Genomic DNA, 22760 nt, shown 5'->3' with positions numbered 1-22760 from the left:
GATGTTAGAAGTGGAATAAGTGTTCTTGGGAGAAACCAAGAGATCGCTGTCTCAGGATCCTTGCTGAAGAGTGGGGTGAACTGCTGCTGCCACCCACCGTGAGGCTGCACTTCTGTATCTTTCAGATGGGATGAGTGGTAGGATTATGTCTGTCTCCAGAGGGAGAAGGAGATGTCTCGTTGCAGAAGTGTGAACTTATGAATTGAGGATATTTTCAGATATGTCTCAAGAGGCTAGCACTTGGACATCTTGTTATACATTCAGCAAGACACTTGAAAACCAGTAGTAACTAATTTTATGATATTAAACTATTGGTATTAGATTATTTTTGAACACTTGTATCAAGAAGACTTAAAGTTTGTTGTTGTTTCATTTTTTTCCCAAGGTTTTCTAAACAGGTCCTCTAATACATGGCATGCTGGTTTCAACTGGAATAGAGTTATTTTTTTTCCTTAGTAGCTGGTGCAGTGCTGTGTTTTGGATTTAATAGGATAAAAACTTGCACATTTAGTACTGAAGGGTAAAAGAACACAAGCATCTGGGTCTGCTGATACTATTCCGTTGTTTTATGTGTTCAAAATAATCTGTAAGGTCCTCTTCCTTTTCTATCTTAATTTATTAGGATGATTGGTATTCTAGAACAACCTGTGTTTTCTTGCTCTGGGCAGATTTGATTGTAATGACACTTTGATAATTTTTCTCAAACAAGGCAGTGCTACTGTGAAGAGGCTGCTTAGAGTAGCACCTTCAGACTCAGTCTTCACTTTTCATACATTTGGTTGTGTCTGTTGATTTCACTCACTGACTTCTTTTGTTTCTAGTATTTGCACTGTAAAGGCAACACATAAATCTTTGTTCATTCTGTTCCATTTAAGCCCGTTAAAACACTTCTCTGGTGCACTGCCTTGGGCTCTCCTTTGTACTACAGCAAGGCAGGTTTTCTTTCCCATTGCAACCACTACAGATGAAAACAGAAAGACGAATTTTAAGGTTGAGCAGGTACAGCGTTTTCACAGGTGTCTTGAATGTTGTTTACAGAAATAGGGGAAAAAAATCAAGGACTTGTTTTGACCTGCAGAATCTTCCCCTGATGGCAGTGACTCTCAAGAAATATGCAGAGTTTTAGAGCAAAGTCACCTCTAAACTGCATTTTTAATTAGTCCTTTCATTCTCTCTTTCCCTCCACTTTTTGCCTCATACATTAGTTATTCATAACCTTTGAAACTCACTCAGTTACCACAGTCCAGGTGCTAATTCATCTGCTATACATCACAGAGCAAGAGCAAGCCTCCCTCTAGCATATACCTGCTCTTCACCCATCTGAAGAGGTGGGAAAATTAAGAGAGATTGAGGTAATCTTGGAATATCTACCTTGGTACTTCTGGAAGACAACTGCCAAATTTCACAAACTTTCCTCATGGGTGGTATCAGTTCCAGAAATTAGTGAGAAGTCTGTAACTTGTGCAGTTGGCTGCTGTGATTGTTTAAAGTAAAATGGGCACAATCCCCCACTCCAACTAATGAAGCCATCTGCTTTTATTTAGAAACAGAATTGTCTGACTGCACTATGCATTTTTATTGACCAAATAAACCGGTAGTGACTCCTTTGGCTCAAGAAGGAGTGTGAACACTGTCTCTTCCTCCCACTCCTCTGTCCACTCATCCCATAACTGAGAGGTGAACAACCAACACCAAGTGTCTAAGTCTGGTCTCCAGCTCTTTTTCCCTGCAGGGAAGCTGCCGAGTTGCTCATTAAAGACCTCATGAGGCAGCTGTGCAGGAAAGGTCACATCTGCCACCAAGTAGAGAGACTGTTGCCCTTAAGGTTAGAGTCATGGTCTACAGCTGAGAAAAATACAACAGAGAGCTGCTGTTTTGCCCCTGTGTTTGAAGTGCAGAAACAACTGGCTGGATTCGTTGAAAAAAATATATTTTTTTGCATCTGTAATGTTTATCTTACTCAAGTTTTACTGTGTCAAGAATTATTTTATTAAAAGCCTGTGGGATTTCCTTTAATTAATTTATTTATTTCCTTTCTTTTCTGGCCAAAAATCAACTGAGGAATTTAGTTTTCTATTAAAAAGTTTTCTGGAGTCTTTAATAAACAAAGTGGAACTTCTTAATGGAAATTTCCTTCCTGATTATGATTATATATACTTTTGTGTGTATGTTAGTAAATATATGAGGAAGATGGTAGAAGATAGTTCTGCAAACTGTGATGTTTACTTCCCACATATTCACAAATTCTTCATAATCTGAAATTTCTTGAAGGATCTTAAAGTACGTATTGTAAAGTTTGGGGGAAAACATAAAAAGCTTGTTTGGTTTGCTTCTCCAGAGATGTAGAATCGCTGTCTTAACAAATATAGTCTAGCCCTGAAGTAGCAAGGTTGCCCTTAAATTTCTGTCCAGGGTCCCTGGAGGTGATTGCATTGTGTGGGAACATTCACACTACCGTAACCTCCCGTCACGTATCTTCTTCCTTAAGTAATCACTGTGTGTCAGGGGAGAGGAGGTACGGACAGAAGGCTGTGTGCATCTTTTGTCAACCTGTAGTTTCTCAGTCTGGTTTACAGCCTGCTGCGTGCAAATGATAATACAAAAGAGAATAGAGGAACTGGCTTCAGATTTATATACAAAATATAAATAGTTGGCTTGCAGACTTTGGTAAACGTATACATAGATATGGTTGTTTCTCTGTTTTTAGGAATACACTATAGATATAATTTTTGCCCAGACTTGGTATGACAGTCGTCTAAAATTTAACAGCTCAATGAAGGTGCTTATGCTTAATAGCAATATGGTTGGAAAAATTTGGATTCCAGACACTTTCTTCCGGAACTCAAGGAAATCTGATGCTCACTGGATTACAACTCCAAATCGTTTGCTTCGAATCTGGAGTGATGGAAGAGTATTATACACTCTAAGGTGGGTTTTTATTGTCTGGGTAGGAAAAAAACAAACAAATGAACTGTTAGGACCAGGAATATGAAAATAATGAATATGAATCAAATTCCTGGCATCTCTTTTGTTATGGACCGGAATTCACAAGGAGTTAACTAAAGGAGAAAAAAACAGATTACTTGATCATGAAAAACATGAGATTTATAGTATTGAAATATATTGCCTAGATAATTGGGTAGAGACAACTGAAGGAGATAGCATATTTTGATCTCACTCTCACTTTTGATCTCTCTCTCAGGATTTTAAAAAAGGTGTTATATAGGGTATAGCACCATGATGGTCTGTCACTAATATATTGTGGATAAATCATAAATTGTTTTGCAGACTTTCTGGTCTAAATAGTTTGTTATCTAATTTCCACCAAATTATATTATGTAAGGAAAATATTAAATACTTTGGGTAATAAAAATCATACGAAATTCAATTAAAGCTAAGGCCTCAATCCTGCATATGATTCTTAACATGTTTTTACCCTTCCAAGCTATTAAAATCAATGGATCTGTTCATCCAAATTAGGCATAAGCAAACATGTTTGTGATAATTCTTGGCAAATGGGAGGTGCTTGTGCTGGCTGGTTTTAAGCTTACCATCTAGCTATCTGTACTGATCTTTGAGTCACTTTTCAAACTTTTTTTCTTGAAAGGCTGTAGCTTACAGAAAACATTTTAGGGTCATCTCTCAGTCTAATTTTTTTAAGTATGCCTAAAAAATCTTGCAATAAATCATAAGCTGATCAAGAAATAGTCCATTCAAAGGATGCCATAAATATGATTCTGCTCTTAAGAGTTTATTTATTTATCTAAACAAAAACTGGCACCATTTAATTACATTCTTCTCAATCATTTGTGTTGTGTTCATATGCAGGCTAGTTGTGTTGTGTGAGTAATTTATAAAAAGTCTTCTCTATCAGATGTAAGAAGAATTAGAATGTTTTAAAAGGATTCTCTTCAATGAATTTTTTCCATAGTATGATTAATTTGGGGGCATACAGACATCTCTGAAGGGCACTTTTTAAATGGTTTATTAGGTTGGTGTTTACAAGAGTTTCTAGAGACCTCTTCTGTTGACATGCTATGTTTTTTTCCTTTTTCTAGTTGGCATTCGTAGAGTCATACTTGGACTTTATCCTTCCATTCATTGTCTATTCAGTTTCAATGTACAATTTCTTCTAAAGAGGTTCAAAGTAACACAAAGCAATAAATAAATGCAAGCAAAAAAGATCCTGTGAGCCCCCACAGAGCAATAGGTTAGAATCACTGTGGTAGAGTATGAGCTGTAAAGCACAATGAGCTCGTAACAAAACAGCAGAACACGTTTTCACCTGGCACTGCAACGTGCAAATGTCTGTATGGGTGAGGATACGTCCTGAATTTGGCCTAAGGCAGAACAACACTGAGAGGTTCATATGTTGCTTATTGAAGGAACTTTAATATGACCTGACAGTGCTCCAGGTTTGTGGGCTCCCCTTTTTTTACCTCATTGGTAATTCAGGGAGCAGATGTGGTGAATCTGTTAATCAGCCTTACTGAATCTCCTCTGAGGGTAGCCCTTGGTCTGTCCATTGCACCCATCAATGATTCCAGATTTAGCTGTGTTGCTTTTAATAGAAGGCTGGGCTTGTTTTCTTTTTGTTTTAGTGTTTGACTATCCAAAGGTTGAAAATAGAAAACAAATGCAATAAATGCATATATCATAGTTGGCAAATTTTAAAAGCCTCTTCAGAGTAATGCAAGTATTTTGCTTAGAAATGTAGGGAATGTTTTTTCTTCCTCTCCCCCTGCCCAGTGTATGTTAAGAAATACACTTTCCTCTATAAACCTCTTTTGGTCAGGTCCTAATGGCACTTCCTGTAGAACAAATACTTTGTTCAGAGACTTACAAAGCTTTCTGGCAGCATGTCACAGAATCTTCCTTTTCCCATCCCTTCTTATCTAGTATGTAAGCATTATGTTAATTTTTAAAGTTCATTTTAAAAGACATTCTGAATTTCTACATAGTGTTACCAACAAAGAAGGAGGTATTTTAAATGCAAGTAAGCCAGTTCAGAGTCTAGTCCCTTACTTCAACTTCCTAGGGAAAGATAACAGAGCTGGGTTTTGCATTGATTGTTTGGAAGTCCTCCGTCCTCCAGAAATCCATGAAAGCATTTTCAAAAGCAGCAAGTGATTCAGTTGACACAATTGTGAGTCCTAAACCACCTCTAAAATGTTTATAAGTTGTGAATGAATGCCTTAGACATTAAATGAGTAGAAACATCAAGTCTGTTCTTTCCTATCCATACTACTGTCATCACCAGAGCTTCCATGAGTATAGAGCAAGCTCAAGAGTGTCCCCACCTTTTTTTCTCTTATATATAGCCACCAGATACAATGATGCCAAATATAATTTGAGTCCACAAATGCATTCTACAGAAACTTCCTTTATTTGCTGTCATAAACTCCCCTCCTTCCCCTGTCTTCAGACCCTCCTTTTTATCCCCTATTTCTGGTGGAGCTGAGAGCTGCCCCCTAATCAACTGAAAATTGTGGAATGGCTTGAAATACCAGTTGAAACAATGCAGATCCTTAGGTTGCATGTGATAATAGTTCTTGTTATTTTGTTCTTTGGTGGTGATGCTGGATGTGTTTTTGTTGATACACAGTAAGCTATTCATAACATCCATTAATTGGCAAAATTTATTTCTGTTCATGTTCTTTACTATGTAGTCTGAAGTGTCTGAATGCTTGAATATAACCTTTTTTCTTTTTTTACTCCTTCCTTCTCTAACTAGGCTGACAATTAATGCTGAATGTTATCTTCAGCTTCATAATTTTCCTATGGATGAACACTCCTGTCCTCTGGAGTTTTCAAGCTGTAGGTGGTAAAATACTTTTTTCTCTTTACATTCAGGCTTTAAATTTCCTTAAATTCTGGCATTAGGAGAGTAAATATTTACTTTTTAAAGCCTTGCAGTGAAGGAAAGAACTGATCCATTCATATTTTGGTTAGATTTATTGCATTATTTAAGGCAAGAATGAATGAGTTGAATTACAAGCATTTTGTGCAACTTTAAAAATAATCCTATTGCTTAGGAATCTGACAGAATGCCCATTTCAGTTAATGGGAAAGCATTGCCCTGGAAGAACTTTATTTTTTTTGCCTGCAAGGTTTGGCAGTGTTGAATTAGTTCCATGTGGTACACTTGAAAGGAAAAATAAGATCTATCTTCTTCAGCCTGTTCCTGTAAATGCTTAATGAGTATAAGAAGTTCTTCTTCTTTCAGTGGGACTTATTTTATGTGAGCAAGAAACACAACTTTCAGGCTCCATTTTTCTGATATAAACTATATTTAAAAAAAAAAAAATCCTAAGGGAATTGTGCTATTAAAATCACAGAATCCCTAAAGTTGGATAAGACCTCCAGGATCATCAAGTCCAACGTTTGACCAAACACCACCATGTCAACTAGACCACAGCACTAAGTGCCATGTCCAGTCATTTCTTGAATGCCTCTGGGGATGGTGACTCTGCTACCTCCCTGAGCAACCTCTTCCAGTGCTTAACCACCTTCTCACTGAAGAAATTCTGCCTGATACCCAACCTGAACCTCTCCTAATGCAGCTTGGGGCCATTTCCTCTTGTCCTGTGAGATGGGGCTGGCATCCACCTTGCTACAACTTCTTTTCTGGAGGTCTTACCTGAGCCATCAATAGAATTTTGTCAAAATATGTTCTAAAGTGTCTGTCCTTTTAAGCTCTTTCTGATAATTTCATGGTAATGTAAATTGCACTTGTGTATTAATTTATAGTAATGATTCTGAGCCAAGTTTTCATACTGGAGTTCAAGAATATCATGTAGATATTTCCAAAACATTTGTATTTACATAGTTGTTTATTGATCATACATTTAGCTAAGCTTAAAACTGAGGCCTGATATTTTGTGGTTAAATTTTAAGTGTATCAGGTGAACTACAAATTGTCTCTGATCCACGTTATGTATAGCCCTGGTTTAGTTTATTAGTAACTTCAGATATCACAAAACATGCTTTGGTATGTTCTGTGGCTAAACATTTGATTTGTTTTGTTTTGTTCTAGATGGATATCCCAGAAATGAAATTGAATACAAATGGAAGAAAACCTCTGTGGAAGTGGCAGATCCAAAATACTGGAGATTGTATCAGTTTGCATTTGTAGGGTTACGAAACACAACTGAAATTTCTCATACCTTGTCTGGTAAGGCAAAGTGTTATTTTGTGCAAGGTCAATATAGAACAAGACTAACAGATGTAGACACAACTGAAAACCATGTAAAATATAATGTCAATATTTTTATTTTTCATTTTTAGGTGACTATATTATTATGACAATCTTCTTTGATCTCAGCAGACGTATGGGATATTTTACTATTCAGACATACATTCCTTGTATACTCACAGTTGTTCTTTCATGGGTGTCATTTTGGATCAATAAGGATGCAGTTCCTGCAAGAACTTCTCTGGGTAAGAATGTCTTTTTTTCAACCTTGAAGGGTCTGGTGTTCCCCAAAAATCTACAGCGTGGAGTAAATCAGTCACAATTTATTCCCCTTCAGTTTTGACTCTTGGTCATTCTTTTTCTTGAACTGCAAGATTTGGAGTAGAAGAATCCTGCTATGGCTGCACAGCAGAGCTTAAGGAGGGAATGTTGAGCATGGAAATCACTGTGGATCTGCTGTTGTTCACACAAATATGTTTTTTCTCCTTTATGTTCTTTTTGTCACCACCGGGGACTGCAACATGGCACTTATCTGTCTGACACTCAGTGTGCCTAAACTTCACTCAGTGTCATGGAACAATTGACGTCATTTCTATAGGGGTGTAAATTGTGAATATATGGTTTTGGTGGTGGATTTTTTTTAATATTTTTTGTTGGGGTTTTTGTGTTGTTTGTTGTTGTTGATGGTTTAACAATAGAAATTATTCAGTTATTCTTTTAAGCCCAGGATAGGGCAGAAAGTTTGCAACCAGACTCGTACGTCATGCGGTTAAGCGTATAACACATAAGAACTGGCTCACTGTCCTGCTTTTACTACAGACAGTGCTGAAGTGTGTTGCAAGTTCCAGTACAGAGACACTTCTGTGTTCCTGTCATCTTGGCTGACCTGCTTAGCATGGTGTCAGTCTCCTGAGTTTGACTGTTTAGGATTCCTGTGCAGCCTTAGAGAAAAGTTTTAGTCGCCTCATAAATCATGATAGACGTGGTGCATGGAGTGCACAGGACATACACAAGCAACTTTGAGCTTAAAAGTGACAGATGCTTATAGTAAAACTGGTGACAGCAGTATGACCTATTTTGGAAGAAAGATCGAGAGCTGAGAGTGTATCTTAGGAAGTGAGAGATGTGGGTTAATTTTTCATGATCATTATGCATTACATCATTATTCATTTAACATTATGAACATGCCATTCACACATTATAGGATCATTTACTACCAGAGAGGTAGTGCTGCAAAGTTCGGTGAAGAGATCCCAAAGTCTTAAATAAATAAGTGAAATTAACTTTTGGTAGTTTTAGACCTTGATATAGAAATCTCTTGTCAGATTTCTTTTACCGACTAGTCGTTGGACATCGTTATGGGTTCTGACTAGCTATAAGACACTAGATATAACAGGAAAAACTGTTGTACTGGTATCCTGCTAGTTCTGTATCCAGTTTGTTCTTTTTACAGAGTACTTTTTATATGCCATGAACCTAGAAAATTTGCCTTTGATGTCATGGTTAAGCTGAAGTTTTCAAGCTCTCACTTCAGCAGTACTAACCTTCATCTACTTGAGATGAACTACAAACGTTTGCAATGTCTTATTTACAGCTCCCTGCAGGTAACTGTGAGTTCCTTCTGTGTGAACATGCAAAAGCCATAGTTTGACAGATTCTAGGATGACTTTTCTCACGTGCAAGTGTTCTGGTGAAGGAGAAAGAGAGTACCTGTCAAGTAGACACATTTTTATAGAAAAAGACTGAGAAATTAAGGCAAGAAAAGCAAAACTAAGCAAGGTCTATTATGCCAAGTAGCTGTTGTGCTGTAGAAGGTTTGCTCCCTGTGACAGCCCCCATATATGCCTTTCACATGGCAGGGAGGACTGGGAAAATCCACATCTCTTTTTGTCCTCTCTGAAGAGAAGCTGGTGCAGGGAACAGTGGGTGCAACTTTTCCCCTGGAGGCTATGCCGGGGTCTGACACACTGGAAAGGCTTGGGCCTTTTTCTTCCATATATGTTGAAAGATCTTGGCAGATTACGTTTCCCAAAGCTAAATATCTGAGATGATTAAAGGTATTTAGATATTTAAACATACAGAGAAATGCCTAATTGATTTCCAAAGTACCTATTGGGAGTGAAGCACTTTTGAAGAACTCTGCAGTTATCTGTTTGCCCTTTTAGGCGAGTAATTTCACTGGGAAATCTGTTACAAAATCACTGCTGCCTTCCTGCTGCAGGAGTAGACCATAGCGACCACTGATTCCATGCTTTGATTTATAAGCCATAGACAGCCATAGACTGGTGTAATGCATTATTTTTTAATAATCATGTGCATTTAAATAACAAATTTGTGTGTTCAAGTATTGCTCTCCAAAGGAAAGGTCATATCCTAATTTTGGACTATGATGAAAAAGGCTTTGCATTTGCCTGAAAAATCAAATATAAGAAGACAATGTTAACACTTTACAAATGCTAAACCAGTGAAGAGTGGTATAGCTGAGATTTTGAACATATTGCCATTAAGGCCAGCTGGTTCCTTTAATTAACTTGTATGTAAGTGAAACAAGAAAAACATTTTCTATTACTTAAGGCAGAGTATTGAAAACATATCTATTAACTTAGAGTATGAGACCAGAAAGGCCATGAAGGTCATCTAATTTATCTACTACATGTCAGAAGCAAACAATTGGAAACATTTTTCATTTTTCTTATGTTTACCAGAAGTTTGAAATCATTAAAAATTAATACATCTTTTTTTCTGAATGCATCCTTTTTTACATTTTAATCTTTCAAGAGCTAAAGTTCCTTCTTGTGTTTGTAAAACGTGTGCTTATTTGTACCTGTTTTTCTATTGTATTTGTTTTATATGTACATTTTATGACAGATTTATAAAATTGCACAAACTTTCTCAGTGTCACTGTTTATTCAATGTATGTCGAACACAGAAGGGATTTAAAGGGAAGGTAAAATGTGCTGACTTCTCTGTGATCCCATGGTGGCTGCTGGATCCATAGGGATGGCTTCTTGCAATAGTATCAATGCATGTGGGTGTAATCAGTGATGAACCCTGCTGGGTTCAGTTCCTATATGCCTCATTAATGAATTAAGGGCTAATTTAATGACTCTTTTCTGACACTGTCATTGTATTACTTAGACATTTCTTCTTCCTGTCTTTTTTTCCCTCTCTTTCTTTCTCAAACAGGCATCACAACAGTGCTGACCATGACAACGCTGAGTACAATTGCCAGGAAGTCACTCCCAAAGGTTTCCTACGTGACAGCAATGGACCTTTTTGTCTCAGTTTGTTTCATTTTTGTGTTTGCTGCCTTGATGGAATATGGCACCTTGCATTACTTTACCAGCAACAGAAAAGGGGACAAAGGAAAACAAAGGAAGACAAAATCTAAGCCATCAGTAAGTTTAGTTAAACAAGAAAAAAAAAAAAAAACAAAACACCACAGAATACTTCTTGTTGCAGCATTTATTTTGGACAGACTGGTTCTTAAGTAGAAAAGCTAATGTTCAAAGATAATTAACACTAATATTTATTTTGTAATTGCTTTACAGGTGGGGGCTTGCACTTATTTTCTGTAAATAGTACTAGTGAGCAAAGGTTTTTAAATCTTTTCACTCTTACGTGAATGAGAACACATCAGCTTAAGATGGAGAGTGGTTTGATATAGTACTCCATGCCCTTACTTCCTCCCACTAGAGAAATTTTACCTTAACTCTTTTTTAAATTTGCTTCCATGTTTCTTTCTGTTAATGAAAATGTTAAATGAACTGTTAACGAAAAAGTTAAATGAACTTTCTGCTTTTACAAGTTGATGTTCATATGGTGTAAATCCCTACATATCTCAAGATCAAGCATTATTCAGTTTTAAGAGGCCTTCTGTTTCTGTAGTAAGAATATTGGAATTTCCAATGAATCTATTGTTGGGAGCCAGTACAAATATTTAAAGGTAGTCCTTAAACTAAGAAAACATAGAGATAAGTCCATTAAATAGCTTATTCATTTAAACGTTAGTCTTAATGTATGAGGATTGATTGTAGTCATTTTATGGAGAGAATAAGAACAAGGACAATATTATAAAGCCCCCTTCCAGATCATTTCCATCAAAGGGAGCAGGAGCATAGCTGAATCATAATACCAATTGTCTTTTCTTGATGAAAGTTGAATACCACCTGTGTAAGATGAAACTGAAATTTATATGAAATTACAGAAGCCAGGATATAGAAATACAAAACTCCTATTATGCTATACCTGTTCTGAACTCCTGTCAGGAAGAACTGGTGCACCCATTCTGAGCAGCACTGCTGTGGGACACTGTCTTATGGGTGCACTGAGAGGCTGCTAGGGCTTAACGCCAGGGGAATGAGAGCCCTTGGGTTTCATGGGGTGATCTGATCCAAGTGGAATAGCTGTTTTTAGGACAAGGCTACTGGTGAAGGGTTAATACTGCCCTGTGCTGCCTTGATCAGACATCGCTGTGATCCTCAGGGAATCCAGCACAGACAAGAGAACTGGAAAATGGAAACCTCAAACCTCCTTCCTGTTGGTAGAAACAAATGTGAGCACAATGGAAGGGGCAGAACAGAGGCTTTGGCAAGGGCCACAGCTGAGCAGTGAAGGTGAAAGGTAGTAGAGGTTGAAGAATGTGGGGGCTTCCCAGTGTTAGCACAGCAGATTCAATTTCAGGTTGATGTTGCCATGAGGTCTCCACAACACTCAGCTGAATAGGTCCACTTTCAGCATGCACAACACAGAGAAGAGGAAGATGGGAGGAAGGACTGGTTTGCTCAGACCAGGGAGATATTAAAGATCAGCTGCTGACAAATTAAAAGACATTGAAGTAATTTGCAAGTACACTCATTTGAATGGAGTAACGACACTTTCCAGGATCTGTTCACACATCAGCCACTTGTGCAATAATCTGCCAAGTGCTTTGATATTTTCAGTGCATATGAAAATTTAAAATGTAGAATTATGATGAGATGGAAACTATGAAACTTACTGAATAAATAGCTGGAACTTGCACTAAGTTTGAAATTAGCAATATAATGCTCAAAATACTGTTCAGTTGTGTTTTACTGGGTTCTTAAAGCATGCTTTTTATTTCTAAGTAGTTGAGAAAGAAATTTTTTCACACAGAATACTTTAAACATGTTCCAACATGTTATGGCTATAGGACCATAATAGATACAGAGATTACCCTAAAAAAAAGAAGAATTAAGCTTAATATACTTAGATGCAACGATTCTAATTTGGTAAATAGGGGGATTTTGGTGATGTTTTATAAAAAGCCATAAAATTTCTTGTTTCAAATAAATAAAGAAGCTATCTCATTAGTTAATGAGAAGTCATACAACTACAAATCCTTTACTTATTTTTTCTTTTTATTTCTCCCATTATTTTTGTCAAAGACTTTTATTAATTCTTTTTCTCTTGTAGTTTTGGGTATGTAAGTCAAAGAAACAATTTAATTTAAAAAGTGAGTTTAATTTCTTCTGAAAAGTTCTCATTTACAGGTGTTTTTTCCTTGGAAAACTTGCCTTGTATAGATCTTCTATTTCTACTGCAAAATGCAATAAAAGCCCATTATTCCAGGGACTAATGCCAGTAAGACACAATAAATGATCTTGTGAAAAAAAAGGTGAGATTTTACAAATGATTACAGCAGTTTTATCTTAGAGTATATGTTTTGGCATCATTTAAGAAAGGTAGTATGATTTGGCTTATGCAAATCCACATTAGTAAAGATAATGAGTTTGGGCAGGAAAGATTAAACTTAATTAGTTGTGGATCTTGTTCTGATCATCATTTCAGCTGAAGTGAATGCATCACCTTAGCTGATCTCCACAGACAATAGCTTTCTTTTGTACATGTATTAGTGTTATTGCAGGATAATTGGAATTTGATCCTATCAGAATGGATTATAAATGCTTACCATGACACATGAAGTTTTATCTACAGTGTCAGTAGGCATGTACAAAAAAATCAGCATGTACTACTGTACCTACATGTTGAGGGTGTTTTGTTGGTTTTTTTTTAGTCTCTGCCAATGGGTATAAAGTCCTTTTCTTGTGAGGTCTTTTTTCCTCTTTTCACTCACATTGCCTCTTCCTTAAACACATTTTATATATTTCCTGTAGGTAGTTGAGCCTATAACAGGACCATGTCTGCCACTCTCAAGCCACCTCTTCAAACCTGTAATTCAGTAGGCACCTTCAGTCTGTGCAGGTGACATAAGCAGTGAAAAGCAGTACTGTGATTTTTACCTTCTTCCGTGGTGTTTCTGTGTTGGGAATTCCTGTTTTACCCCAGTAGAAACAACTCATGCCACAGATCTTACATGGGCAGAACTAACAGTCAGAAAATTCTCGTAATGCCAGATTATGCATGAATCAGAATTAAGCATCTTTCCCTATTTATCTTCAATAGAATAATACTTTTTTTCAGTTAAAAAAATTGAACTTATTTTTTATGTTTTATAAAAGTAAGCCCTTTTTGCAATGCCTAAAATTAGGATAGAAGCACGCAATTCATGTTTGTTAGTATTGCCAGTATTTTATCATAACTGAAAGAATAATGAGGTCCTTTAGGATGATAATTAGCTCCCTAGGTCATCATGTGTAATAAGTGTTGAAACAGCAGTCTGTGTGAAACTTTCTCCAGTAAAGACACTTATTAAATAAAACTGTTTGAAAACATAGTGGATACTGCACTGCATTAACATTATCCCTTGGGATATTGGGTAAAATGTCCATGCAGCAATAGAATGCCTCCTTAACAATGTATAGAGATCTGTGCACTAGCCAAAGCTATTCCTATGAAGTGGGACCACAGATATGAAGTGTATCAAGAAGCTAAATTATGTGACTTCCCACTTTTCATATTTTTTCATATGTTTGCGTTGCCTATCATGTATAATTTGTTAAGAGGACTTATTCTTTACACTTAAATACCCAGTTAGATCTTCTCACTACATCCTTTCCTGCTGTATTTATTCCTTACATGACAAAATATGAAGATAGTAGAAAAGAGAAAGAAAGGCTAAGAGTAGTGTCAATGTAACCCCTCTCTTTGGTTCTGAAGATTTTGGAAGAGATACCAAAGGTGGGGTGGGGAGTAGGAGAGGGAAGTTGAAAGGAAGAGGATTGTGGATTAGTTTGAAAAGACCATGAGATTCAGAAAGAAGGAAAAAAAGGATAGAGAAAGAGAATGTCTTCTGAAACATTCAGGAAAACAAGGATGATGAGTAAACAACTGCATAGAAACAAAATAATAAAAGAGGGAAAGGTAGATTGTGATAATGGAAGTAAAAGGAAGATGAAAAGGCAAAAGTCACAAGAAAGGGAATAGCAAACACTGTATGTACTAGGTAATAAGGCACACAGATTTTTTTCTATGAGAATTATCAACATCTATTACACTGTTTTTGTTGGATTGCAAGAGGGTTGTTGTGTCCACAGAAAAATGAAAGTAAGAATTAAGAGCTTAACTAATCAGTTTCAGCGACTTGCATGGCATTCTCCTAAGGACTTGTGTCTTGGATTATAAAGGCGGGGGAACGTTGTTGAGGGATGTAATGTCAGAGGATTAGATGACATAGCCTTATGTGTTTCAGTCTGTTAAACTTCACCATGGATGCTGTACTAATCCCATTAGTTTTTTTCTGTTTGTGAAAATATAGTTTCCAGAAACATATCCAGTCTCATTTGTAAGATTCCAAATGATGGAAGGACTATCATTCCTTTGATAGTGATCATTATAGACTACTTGTGGACTTGGTTGTCAGTTGTCAAGCAGTGACTGACTTCAAAATGTTTGTCTGTGTTGTATAGATGGGGTCACAAATTCCATCACAACACAGTTTTCATTGTGGCAGGTAAAAATCATTCATGACCTTTTGCCTTCATGATATAATTATATACAGCAGTTCATAATTTGCTGTTTTCCTTTAATACTAGAATTTCTGTATATTAGAATTTTTATATATTGTACTGAGGGTGATTATGATGCTGTGGAAAACCTATGGAATTATCTAACGTGAGGATAAAAATGCACAATACTATATTTTTCTTTTTTTTTTTTTCCTTAAGAAACCTCCTGCAATTGCTGTTCGACCTGGATCAACACTAATTCCAATTAATAACATTAATCATCTCCCTGAACGTGATGATGATTATGGATATGAGTGCCTTGAAGGAAAAGACTGTGCTAGCTTCTTTTGTTGTTTTGAAGACTGCCGCACAGGATCTTGGCGAGAAGGAAGAATACACATCCGTATCGCAAAAATTGACTCCTATTCTCGAATATTCTTTCCCACTGCCTTTGCATTGTTTAATCTTGTTTATTGGATTGGCTATCTTTACCTATAAATTTCAGATTTGACAAACTCAGAAAAAAATTCTAATTGAATAGTCATTAATAGTTTTAACTGAGCAATCAAAGATTAGAGCTGGTCCAAAATTACTCAAATTGTAATGCTTTAAAAACTTGAAACAATGAGAGGAAATATGATGATGTAGTCTCCCTCTTGTGATCAACTATAGAACTGATACTGGTATTTTGAGGAGAAAATTTAAAAATAAATATCCCTAAGACTTATCTTTCCTTAACACATGTGCACACAGTTTTTTCCAGCTCTAAGAAAATGCAGAGTCAAGAGGCTATGTTATTTAACTGGACAGTTCTACAGGAGCTTTCAGTTTTAATCCTTAATAATAATGCAGAAGGATTTTTGTAGCATCTCTTACACCTTTACAAAGAAAGCCTTAATAAAATGGGATTAGTTAGTCTCATCCATTTCATCCATAAGGTGATGATTTTATTAATCCCTGATTTTAAAAAGTTAAAATGTAACATTTCCCTTTTCAACCTGCAGTATTTCAAAAAGTATGAGTAAGTCATAATTAATCAATTCAGATTTATACAGAATACAGATGTTAGAGCAGCAAGAAATGGATATATCAAAACACCCAAGGGCAATTCTGAGCTTGTCTTATCCTGACCGTTGATAGAGGCTTTTGGCTTTCAGCCTTAGATTACATTTATGTCTGTTCTTCATCTACTGTTACTTCACGGTTGTGAGTTCCCCAAAGTTGTCCAAGAAGGCTACAACATTCAAAAATTCTTACCCAGCTGCCATTGCTTGCTCATTTCATGGAAAACAGACTGGTGTTGGCTGAGATTCTGGACATTAAACATAGCCCTTCTCATCCTCTCATTTGTCTGATTCATACTCAGTGCCAGAGAAAAAGTAATACCTCTACATTTGGTAGAATTTGTATCAAAAGAGTTTGGAAAACCTGTAACAGTGCTGTAGTCACTGTACTCAAAGCCACTGTGTTAACTCCCCAGTCCCAAGTTTGTAGCGAGTGCTCTGCTCCACTGTGCATATAGTATGATTTTGTAGATTCTGTTTGTTACTGCACATGCTGCTCACTGAGCCAAAGCCAAGTGGTATTAATTTACTGAGCCTGTGGTATGGATTGCTGAGTAATTACCTTCTTGATATTTGTTTCTTTCTAATGGAAAAGTCATGTTATGGAGAGGGAGTTAAAAGAATCCTTATGCATTGTAGATCCTTCTCTAGGGATGCATCCCACAAAAAAATCATAGGACCAGCTCTCCATCCTTTCTGTGGTCAGAGCTTTTGATCACTTTGGTAGCAATGCTTCAGCAGTAGCCTTTCCGGACTGCCTTCTCTGTGTTGACTGTTGCTGGCTGGCAGCATTTTGTATTTCATTTCTATTTCTAAACCCATTGTTTTCATTATAGAAAAGTGCAGTCTTTTCTCCATTCTCGAAAAGAAACCAGTCTCAAGTGAGCTTGCAAAAATCACTGTAAAATGAAGATATGCATTAAGTAAAAGCCAACATTACACTGAAGACCTTACAGATCTTTAAAGAGGATTAATGGGATTAGCATTTGGCTATAGGTAAGGATGTTCAATACTAAAGATAAAGACATGATTAATAGCTAAGAATAAAAAATGTTACATGAAAAGCCCCCTCCCAATATTTCTGTTAAATGTGCTCCCTCCTCTGAATTTCTCAGAAAAGATTAATGTACATTTTTATTCTAGTTTGTACCAGGCATAATAAGATATGATATACAATATGCATTTCAGAGTTACTGTTGTGTTCAGCCCCAAAGTTTAATAGAGAATGCAAGACTGTGCAGTCACATTGGAAGGAAGTGTGAAAGAAGATCGAAGTTTAATAAAAACTTTATTTCAGTATTTATCTGATGAAATACAAGAGTGATTGAGAGAATCTGAAGGCCCACTGTCAAGGATGGCTGACACTGTTGTGTGACCTTTCCAAGTACCAACTTCTGACTGTTAGACTAAGCGTAGAAATGTGGCATGATTATCAACACTGATTTGCTCTAATTTATTGGGTTTTAGAATCTCACTTTCAGAAAATGTTCAGTCTAATGGAAATTTGTCAGTTTTAATTCCATAATGTGGTTTGATGCTTTTTGACAGCACACTAAACGCATCCTTCTGTAGGTGGGACGAATGTGGCATCAGCAGCATGTTGGATGTGTACTTGAAAAGCAGTCAGCTTGCTGTACAATACAAGACACAGATTTTGTGAGCCCCTGAGTTTCATTAATTCACCTTTAAACAAAAGAAACTTGAAAGAACTTGGCACTTCACAAGAGGAAATACATATTTCACAGCCTGCTCTCCTCTGGCACATCTAGTTAGCTTTTTCTATTCATGTGGTTGTCAGTTGCCAATCAGCCTCCAGTGACTGAATTGGAGAACAGAAAACATCCAGAATTGGCAAGGGATGGATAAGAAGTCTTTCATCTCTAATTTCTATGAAACAATGTAATGGAGTATTAAACCTATTGAATGTTATGGCTGTTTGGCTTATGGATACACTTGCTTCTGTCTGTTGACAAACTTTTCTGTGTACTTCATTTGTTTCTGATGAAGTAATTTGAGTTTGCCATAGTACTGTGAGTGCAAACAGAAATGGGAACGTAGTGAACTGTAACATGGTATGTAATAAATGTGTTATTTTAGTCCTATGTATTTTCTTTCTAATCAGCATGTAAGCACTTAATTCCAAGAAATCTAAGTGATACTCAAAAAAATGGCAAGGAACAGACAGTATAATTACTTGGACCTAGATGCCACAATCATTTTTCAAACTTTACCGGATAAAAGGTTGTTTACTGTTAGCTGGGATCACAGTATTTTGGAGTCATATTATTCTGACTATCATTGCGTAAGCACATGCTTAAACCTAGTTCTAGTCAGTAGTGCTATTAGACCAGAATTCAGAAAAGCAAGTGCTTATGTACTGTCATATAGAGTGATGCTACCGTGAATTGAGGCCATTAACACATGCTTAATTTGCACTAATTTCAATAATGAGTGTTGAGTAGCTTAAATAATTGAACATTAAGGATGTGAGCCAGAGCCTTTTTTAAGTAAGAGATTTTCTTGCTGAAAGAGAGGTCTTAAGAGGAGAAATTGCCATAAAGAGGGGGGAAAAATTCTGGGGAAGCTGTTTTATACTGCACCTATCTTAGGCATCTCTTGAAATGTATTTATCAAAAAAGAGACTCTTCCTTGATATTTCTGTATTAGTGTTTACCACTTGTCTGTTTTAGTAGTGAGTACAGAGCAGAGTGTTATTTTTTGGTAAGGTTCTGTCTATGATTGTACCTCACTGATCTGCAGTGCATGTCTTTCGTGTCTGAATGAATCTGTTTTTATGTAGTGGCAGTGCAACCAAAGCATGAGCTCTGGGTAACATATTTTATACTCACATGTTGATGTGCTTCAAAGACTTTAACCTTATCCAGTTTTCTGACATTCAGAGATATAGGATTGTGTAAGACTTTGAAGGAGAATCATCTCCAACATGGTTTTTGTAATTTTCTGTTGTTTATCTGGTATAGTAGTAAAACATTTGTTTAAAATTGATATATGAAATGTGCTTTGTAATTTGCGGACACCTTTGACCTTACAATTGAAAACCCAACAGGAGGAGTCTGGATTTAAAGATCTATCTCCCTAAAGTAAAACATGTTTTGCTTAATTGCATAAGTCATCGTTTCAGTTTACTTTTTCCAAATATCTGAGAACTAGGCCAAATATATTTTTTAAAAAATTGATCGTTAATCTAATTATTTTTTGAAATTGTAGTTTTAGTTATACATTAAATGTGATCTTTTATGTTTGTGAACTGTATTTTTTAGTCACTATAATAGATAGAGAAAATAGAAACTTATGTAGAACTCCTCAGCTGAAAAACAAAAAGCCAGGGACTAGAAAGAATTACTGTGCTTCCATTCCTGAAAAAGCTCAGTGGATGTCCACGTACCCCAGTGAATGTACTGGCAGGGGGAGAGACTGACTTAAAGGGAGAGGTAGAATAGTCTCCAGAAAAGAGAGGCCTTTGCATTGGTTCATGCCATGGATTTGCTACCCAAGTGGCTCAAATTGAGGAAAGGAATGGATCTGGCCTTTTGTTTTTTCAGTGATCTCTGGTTTCTGATTAATTTCTACCAGCAACAGTAGTTCTAATACTGTGTTACCAAATGAATCAAAACCTGAAAAATCATCTTTATTTTATTCTTTATTACGTTAGTGTTTCAGCCAGATGGGTGGGATTATCTAGTGAAGGTGCAAGACTGCGACCAAATTTTGCTCCAAGACAGCTGATGGGAGCTTGCAGCTAGAGGCAAAAGGATGGTTTCTTATAATAGGCATATTTCATTCAGTTGAGAATCTGCTCTGAAAACTGTTGAGGAGGAAAGGAAAAGATGGAATGAGGTAAAGATTGATGGTGATAGTGATCCTAGAATCAAGTTGCATAGATCTGACTGACCTATATTTAGTTGATAGATTTCTCACTGGAATTTGTGATAATGTTCTTGATTTCCCTGCAACATAATTAAATACTTTTAATATTAAAAAAAAGAAGAAAATACTGTACATTTCCTATACATTACTTACAGACTGAATGAGCAATAAAAAGTTGTCTTGAGTGATCATTCTGGTTAAATGTCAGACTCAAAAACAGAGATCAGGTTAGATCTGAAAAATATTATCTTTTTTTCTTCCTTTTATTATTAATGATAAACTGTTTTTAAAATTAGGGAGTACTAATTCTGGGAAAGGCCTCGTACCCATATGTCTACACAGCTGTAAGTCCCTTTGAGGGTAGAAATTTTTTCTCAGACTACTTTCAGTCATTGAATCAGAGAGTGCGTAAGGTGGATTGTAATCATGCCAGGCATGAACTAGGATAGCTGGTGTACTCCAGGGAGGTTGGTAACAGTTTCTGGTTAAAAGGGTGATTTCTACCTGAGAGACTATAATTTGAAACAGGGTACATGCTTCCCTTCAGAAGATGGACCTGTGCTGTTACTTCCAAAATGATGGAAGAGCATCCCTGCACTTAATGTTTATATTTGCACAGGAACAGTTTCAATGAGATGATTGCCCTGCTGTACAGCTCTGAGATATTCCTCATGTAGAGTATAGGAGAAGAGTTTTGGTTGCACTCCCGGGCAGGGTGTCTAAATCATGTCATAGGGCTCAGTGTTGTGGTTCTTGAGCTGTCTTTTGGATCTGTTACAATGCTAGTGAAAAGTCAGTAAATAATAAACTTTTGATTTTACTTGATTTACTGGTAAATCTCACTGAGAAAGCCAGAGAATTAACAAAGGCTTTAGAGGAAATCTTAGTTGGCCCTTGGAGAAAGGAGATTGGCTAAAACTTAAATAAGCCAAAGAATATAGCCCTTTTTATCACAGATGGGTCTTGTTCGCTAGCAATATATTGTTTCTAAAATAAGTGTAAAAGCTTCATGGTATCTTAAGGTGGGAAAAAAAAATTTGTGAAATTCTCATTCCCCTCCCCACTGACAAAACTTGCTTTGCCTGCAGATTTTGCTTAAGGTACATCAACATCACTTGAGCTGTGTGAGGAGAGCTGTGGGGGATGTAAGAAGACCTGTAAACTGTTCTGCCTTGTTCTTTCTCAGTTCCTTTTCTTAGTCAAGGAAAGAGGTTCAGAAGAGTAGGCATATGGCATATGTAAATGAGGACAATTTTGCTACTGAAAACAGAGGCTGAGTCCCACTATCTGACAGGATCGAGAGGGATGAGACTCTGCTTGCAGTAATAAGGCTTCTCTTTTGTAATTCTTTGTAGTAGTTGCTTTTCCATACATCACTGTATGCCTACCTGAGACTCAACTGTTTCAGGTTGGAAGCAATTCTTTTGTGTGTTTCTGGCTTCACAGAATGATATTTACCATCAGGGTTTGAGCCTTGCTGAATTCAAAAAGAAAGGTTTCCTCTTGAAGTTTCCTTGTCCAGGCATTGCAGGTAGGAGATGTCTTGCTGCCGGACATTGGAAAAGTGATTTTCAGTTGATCCTGCTGAGGAGACAGACTGGCTCTGTAGGGTGGCATTCAGATTCCTTTGTCATTTAGACTTGAGAAGGTTAAATTCTGTTAACAACAAAGACCAATACTGCCTGAACAGAAGATTTTGCCAATTAAATACTTATAAACAAACCCCAAAACTGTTACTGTGGGTAGGAAATGAGGATGAGTCATTATTTCACTTCAGATATATATTTCCTCTTGAATTGTTTTTCCTCCTTAGGAAGATGGTATATAGGAGTCTTTTGGCTTGTGAAATACATAAAAAATAGGTGATGGTAATTTTAAACAGGTAAAGTCATGTTAGTCCCTCTGCCCCCTGATGACATAGGAGCAGTAGCAATGAAGGTACTCACCCTAGGGCTCAGATTTTCCAAGACAAATAAACATGGACATTTACATATTCATAGGCCCAGTATTAGTATACAACCTATGTTCATGCTTTAGTCATTAAAAAAAAAAAGGTAATGATTTGTGCATCTTCACAGTATGTTTTATATTTCCCACTGTTGTCCACTGTGAATGCTTAGACTTTCTGTCTGAACATGAAAGGTTACATCATTTTACCTTTAAATACAATTTCAATTGCTGTAGAATATAAATACTTCCTTAAATGAAAAGGAGGATCAGAATCTGGCAATCATGATGATTCCTATCTTGAAAAATCTAATATTAATTTTTAATTACCATTTCAATTAAACAAATAGTATTTGTATTCCCCTTCATTGATGTTTTAGAAACAATTACAATTTATGGTCTAAACCCCAAATTTACAGAAATATCCTTCAAATATAACACTTGTTGATTTATTATGTGTCTCAGTATTTATTATATTGAGGTTCCAGTATTCAAATCCAGTCTTAATGCAAATCTCTGACTTGACATCTACAGTTCACGTAGTGTTTCAGTGACTCAGACTTTGCCCCTTACTAGTACATCCTTTTCTAGTACATTCAGTATTTTAAAAAATGATGGTATTTTTAACTGCCTAAGTGAACATTCATATAATTCATTTAATTTGATAGTGTTTTGGCACCAGTGGACAATTTTGCAATACTATGCATCAGTGTTCCTTTTGAAGTTATTTATTAATGCCCTTGTGGATAACTTACTGCAAGAAATATGGAACATTAAGATAAGTTTTGTAACCCTCTG

The 22760-nt window shown here is 36.4% G+C and overlaps 1 protein-coding gene across 1 annotated transcript in view; it reads left to right on the top strand.

Annotated features, from left to right (window-relative positions):
• The window catches only part of GABRG1 (gamma-aminobutyric acid type A receptor subunit gamma1), a 58452-nt gene extending 36397 nt beyond the window's left edge, over window positions 1-22055 (top strand). Inside the window, exons 4-9 of the mRNA XM_050338224.1 lie at window positions 2708-2928; window positions 5735-5817; window positions 7037-7174; window positions 7288-7440; window positions 10382-10593; window positions 15283-22055. Coding sequence (XP_050194181.1) covers window positions 2708-2928; window positions 5735-5817; window positions 7037-7174; window positions 7288-7440; window positions 10382-10593; window positions 15283-15561 — 1086 coding nt within the window. The 3' untranslated portion in view covers window positions 15562-22055. The remainder of the gene's footprint in view (window positions 1-2707; window positions 2929-5734; window positions 5818-7036; window positions 7175-7287; window positions 7441-10381; window positions 10594-15282) is intronic.
• The last annotated feature ends 705 nt before the right edge of the window (window positions 22056-22760 follow it).

This window comes from Myiozetetes cayanensis, unplaced genomic scaffold, assembly GCF_022539395.1.
Source record: "Myiozetetes cayanensis isolate MyiCay16 unplaced genomic scaffold, myiCay2020 scf7, whole genome shotgun sequence".
NCBI classification, from domain to species: Eukaryota; Metazoa; Chordata; class Aves; order Passeriformes; family Tyrannidae; genus Myiozetetes; species Myiozetetes cayanensis.
This window is presented reverse-complemented; position numbering and strand designations above follow the sequence as displayed.